Source organism: Cyprinodon variegatus, unplaced genomic scaffold (genome assembly GCF_000732505.1).
Source record: "Cyprinodon variegatus isolate N-32 unplaced genomic scaffold, C_variegatus-1.0 Scaffold57, whole genome shotgun sequence".
In the NCBI taxonomy this organism is placed as follows: domain Eukaryota; kingdom Metazoa; phylum Chordata; class Actinopteri; order Cyprinodontiformes; family Cyprinodontidae; genus Cyprinodon; species Cyprinodon variegatus.
Genome location: NW_015150510.1, coordinates 384,608 through 390,305, shown reverse-complemented (window position 1 = coordinate 390,305; position 5,698 = coordinate 384,608). Strand labels below are relative to the sequence as shown.

Genomic DNA, 5,698 nt, shown 5'->3' with positions numbered 1-5,698 from the left:
GGAATTTAAATCGTAAAATGTATAACTTTGTATTTTCTCCGATGACATCCTAATATCAGATGTACCTATGATTGGATTAAAAAAAAGAAATAGAAATCTCAAATTTATACATGTTATTGACTGATATTTGCAAATTCAGATACCTACAGCCATGTTTTTATTGAGAGTTATTTCACCCCATAACCTGCCCTGCGTGCTTTTGGGACATTTGCACACATGGAAGCTTTTCAGAAGTACTGAAATAACCCAGACGCGTACACAGGGTTCTGGGAAGGCCTGCAGCGAACCATGCATGTTTATACATCCATCCATCCCGGCCTGCTCGACTGTCGGACTCCACTGGAGTGTGCAGACTACAAAGCAGCATGTTTATGGTTTCTGCCATGTCACATCATGTGTTGCTTCTTCAAAGACGGCAACAGTCTCGCAGCCCTTTCGTCCTGCGCTTTTTTGGTTTTGTTGCAGATATTCAGGTCTTGTGAGGGAATGCTCGCCGTGCAGCTTGATGCGGCTCGATGCAGCTCAGCAGAAACTTCTCTTTTAATTGTCTATTGACGTTCCATCGATTTGTTCCAGCTCTCCCATCATCAGGGGTCACGAGTCTTCACCGGTCGGAGTGATCATTTATTATAATCTCCGCTTTGTGACATGCTTCACTAATGTGGAGAATTGTAAAATGAACCCTGAAAGCCCCAATCTAAGATTTGTTTCATGCTTCTTTAATGATAACAAAGAGGGCAAAAAAGCTGCCAGTCGAGTGAAGGATGCAGTTTAAAGGCTGTTTTTCTTTTTTTAATGCGTTGTTTTGGTTTAGTTTTTATATACTGATGTGAATATTTGCCTCCGTGGCGGTGTGTATCTGCAAGCAGCCTGCCAGTTTGCTTTTACCTCGTTTTGTCAAATCGGTGGCAGACAGAAACAGCTTTAGTGCAGAGATAAAGTGTATAATTAATCTACTAATTGGACAGCGTGTGTGAAAAGGTCAGCCGTCAGTGAGTGTCAGCAGCAGCTGTGAAGCATTATGACAGATGTCATGTTTGTGTGGCTTCAGTGACTGATTGGCTCGCCTCCGGTGTCGTCCTTCTCTCCTATACTCCTCCTATATTTCCCTAATCGTCTCCCGCCTCTATCTGCAGCTCAACGACGGGCGCTTTACCATGACGCAGCTGGTGGGGATGCTGCGTGGCATCGCTGCCGGGATGAAGTACCTGTCAGACATGAACTACGTGCACCGGGACCTCGCTGCACGGAACATCCTGGTCAACAGCAACTTGGTCTGCAAGGTCTCCGACTTTGGCCTCTCGCGCTTCCTGGATGACACCTCTGCTGACCCCACTTACACAAGCTCCCTGGTTAGTCATATAAGAGGGTGTTTGCTTCCTCTTCCTTACATCATTACATCACAAACCTTTAGGTTCTGGATTTTATTTGGAGATATGAACACAAACTGACTCATAGCTTCTTCTTGGAGACTTATAGATATCTTTATAAGACTTTTGAGCTCAACATTTTGTAGATCCAGATTATTCAGATTGGATGGAGTTCTCTTTGCAGGTCTAGCTACATTTTACTAATGGTTTTGGCTCTTTAATCTAATATAGAGATCTGGATCCTGTGATCTGATTCATTATTCTGCGAGAAACTGCACTGCAAAAATATGAAATCTAAGTATGTCAATTTTTCTTAAAAAAAAGGAATAATTTCTTCTTTGAGCGTTTAAGTGAGACACTTTGTCAATTGAATAAAACAATTTAACTTTAAAAACAACTGCAGTTTCATCTTTCAAATGCATAATTCTTATTATTGTATTTTTACCAGTAAAACTGGTAATTCCATTGGAAGATGCTCTTATTTACCTGCTGAAATTAGGGCTAAAAACACTTATTTTAAGAAATCTTTACTTGTTTTTAGATTGATTGCTATAAATTGAGAACTTCCTCCAAAGCCTAAAGTCTGTTGCAGCCTCTAACAGGTTTGTCTTCCATGATTGTTCTGGATTTACCTTCATTCCCCTTCTGGTTTGATGCTGGTTTAAAAGAAAATCAAAACCCCACAGCATGATGCTGCTGTCACCATGTCTCACTTAGGGGGGGTGGTGTGGTGTTCCTTTTAATGAAAATGCTTTGCGTGTTTTTTTCTTTTCTCTCTCATCTGTTTGCTGTAGCTTTAAGTGAAGTGCTGACTGGGCTCTGTCTTCATTTTTAGAAAAGGGAAAGATTTTTGGGTAGAATTCGAATGACTTATTGTTGTTTTTTTAGGCCGACGCAACTGCTGGTTATTTTAACATTAGTCTAACTGATTCCTGATATGTGCTGCCGATTCTCAAAGCCGATATTGCGTTCAATTACTTCCTTTACAGGATAAACATTTATTAAAGGGATCCACGATTAGTCGTAACAACTTTATTTCACAAATATTTATTTTCTGTATAAATAAAGTTAAACTAGTGTAAGCTATGTTAATACACTTCAATTAAATGATGTAAAACAGTCACTGTCCTGTTGTTTGTGCTGCAATGCTAGCTGCTAGCTAGCCGCAGCTAACTGCGCTAGCTTCAGTTCAAAGTTGACGAGAATATAAAAATCAGAGGGTGTCATGAACACAAGGAAAACTAAACATAGAAAGAAGGGAGAGTTGGTTAAAGGTTGCGATTGTGCGTCTGCTGCTAGGAGATGCTAACCCAGCTAACGAGCTATGCTACCAAGAGCTCCAGTTTATAACTGAGGCTGTTTATAGTTAGCATTAGGATCAAAAGATTTTCTCAGATATGTTAGAACCATGTTTTACAACGACTGAAATCTGCTTCACTGTCACTTTAAGCGGTCATTCATTATCTACGGATGATTTTTATTTCACGTTAGCTTCTGCTAATGGTGTTAGCTCTAGCTAATATAGTAAACAGTAGATCACAAGCCTATCACATTTGTTTGTTTCAACAGATATCTCATGTATAACTGCACATGAAAACTTCAACGTACTGTCTAAATTTACACCCGTCAAACGCAATGTGGTAAAAACAGCTCCGCTAACATTATAGCCCTTCTGTGTTTACTCTGTAGCTTTCTGTCAAGTAACTGTGTAGTTGAAAAAATGGCGACTTCCATGGTAAAAAATATAAAAATTATAACTATTTAGATATAAAAATGGCAAAGTTATCAGGAAAATGGCAACATATTTAGGCCAAAATGCTTTTTACATTTTTTTACTGAAAATGGACCGAACCGCTTTAAACTTGACTACAACTCGAACCCAAACAGCCTGATTGCCACATTTCTTCGTCTTTAAGATGCAGTCTGATGTCATGACATATTTGTAAAGATTAAGTTACACACAAGGGATTCTAATTACTGATTAGGTAACACTAATTGGTTGAACCAGATTTCATTCAGGGTTATAAGGGTAAATGCATGCCACACTTTTCAGATTCCTATCAGTTAAAATAAACGTTAGGCTATAAATAATTTCCTTTCACTTCACAGTTATGTGACAAGATGTAAAGCGGTTCGAGGGCTGTGCATACTTTTGCTAGACCATGTGTTTTATTTGAAAACGTAGTGTTGTTTATTCCGTCGTATTGACAGGCCATGTTTGTGTGTGTTTGCGTTTGTGAGCAGGGAGGAAAGATTCCCATTCGGTGGACGGCGCCGGAAGCCATCGCCTTCAGAAAGTTCACCTCCGCCAGTGACGTATGGAGTTACGGCATCGTCATGTGGGAGGTGGTGTCCTACGGAGAGAGGCCTTACTGGGACATGAGCAACCAGGACGTGAGTTAGCCGCCGCCGCCGCTGCACGCTCTCTGAGCACCTATCTGAGAGGAGGAGGAGTTTAAGGGTCCGGCTGGGAGTTCTTCAGAGCTGCAGTGGCTTTGATTTCCAGAGTGACGCGCTGAAACCCGGCTCTGTTCTGCAGTCTTTATCTCCCGTCTGCAGATGCCTGTGCAGCTGCGTTCCTGTGTTCTGCTTTTTTTTTTTTAACACCTTATTTACAGCTCAAGCCTGCCCACACCCTACAAATCCATACGGCAAAGCCTCCCTCCTCACACTCACAAAGGCATTTTTAGGAAAAGGCTTTTTTTATGGGCCTTGTTACCTGTCGGCTATCTGCACTGCACAGACACTGAAGCTGCAGCTCCAAGCTTTGTGGGAAAAGAAAACAGAAATCTCTGGGTTCCTCCTCGCTGAGCAAAGTGCTGAAGCGCTGTGTCCTGCACACCTCTGCCTTACCTCTCTGAGGAGCATCCGCTCTCGATCGGGCCTCAGAAAGGAGACGTGTTAACACGGATACTAATAAAGCGAGAGAAAAAAATCTATCAAAATGAAAAACGGCAGTAATGCATGTATGAATTTCACAACACGACCCTAACGGGGTAATGAAAGCATCAAAGCAGAGGCTCTCCATTGTTCTGCCTATCCTTTGTGCTGTTGTTCAATAAGCAACAGTCAACAAATATGAGATATAAACAGAGGTACTCGCTGGCTGGAGGCACGACACAAAATCAAAGGACGAGCAGCAGGAAGAGAGGAGTGCGGCAGAACTGCTTTATTGTTCCCAAATGCTTTTTTTTTTCTTCTTTTTTTATTGAAGCAGGGAGCTGGAAACCCATCCAGAGCTTATGGAGGCAAATGCGGTTGCTAGGCAAAATCTAATCAATGAGCTGACGTGCTCTTCCTTTACTTATTGTTTCTGGCGTCAGTCACAGCAGTTCTGAAGTGACAAATTCGGGATTAGTTTTATAGAGTTGGGTGTAGACGCTGAAAGGAAGGATGGAGTGTTTGACAGCGTGAGCTGAGCAGCTGTCAAACGGAGGACATAAGACACAAACCAGCGATTATCCTTCTAAGAACGCCAACAAACGCTAAACAGAGAGTCTTTGTGTGAGTTAGCCAGGACTGCACGGTGGGAAATGATTAAATTTGCTTTAAATCCGAGTTTTTTTACTCTGAAATGCATTGAATTCAATTTAATTCAGTTTATTTATAAAGCGCCAATTCAAAGCACACAGAGATACAAAAAGCAACTGTAAAAGGCCCCTTTCAGGAGTTAATAAACCCATTTTTTTGTATCTTTTTTTTGTACCAGTTTTATTTTATTTTATTTTTTTAATCCACTGCATGTTTAAATCACACACGTCCAGCTTTGCAAAGAATCAATGAGCTAAAGGCTAACTCACACCTCCTATCTAGCTTAATTGCAACACGTACGTTAGTTTGTTAGCATTAAACATCCCTTCACATGGCAGAACGAAATGCTTAGCAGTTAAAGGATGCAACAGATCTGATCACATTAGTAGAAGATAAATTATATTCCCATTTACACTACTTGAAAATTTGGGATTTTATTGCTAGTAGGAAGATTCGTACTCCAATAGTTCTAATTGGCCTTCCAGTTTATTCATTCATTTCCGTAACAATGTGTTTGTTTTTTCTAGAAAACTAACAACAATACAATATCAGCATCTGAATAATTCCCAACAAATAACTGAACTGATATCTCACTTTATAAACTTCAGTATTAATAGCTAACGTCTCGTTTCTAACTAAATACACCACATGAGAAAGCAAACCACATTATTTAACTCTTAAGTGCGCATGTGAATAAAACATGTCACAAACTAAAGGCAAACTAAAATACTCCGTTAAAAATAAACAATGTCACTGACCCCTGACATTATTTACTGTGCTTTAGGGTTGTCAAAAGT

General features: G+C 40.4%; 1 protein-coding gene across 1 annotated transcript in view; it reads left to right on the top strand.

Moving 5' to 3' along the window:
- Positions 1 to 5,698, top strand: part of LOC107082621 (ephrin type-B receptor 3-like) — a 104,142-nt gene that overhangs the window by 86,255 nt on the left and 12,189 nt on the right. Inside the window, exons 12-13 of the mRNA XM_015371395.1 lie at positions 1,137 to 1,352; positions 3,615 to 3,764. Of these exons, the coding sequence (XP_015226881.1) occupies positions 1,137 to 1,352; positions 3,615 to 3,764 (366 nt within the window). The remainder of the gene's footprint in view (positions 1 to 1,136; positions 1,353 to 3,614; positions 3,765 to 5,698) is intronic.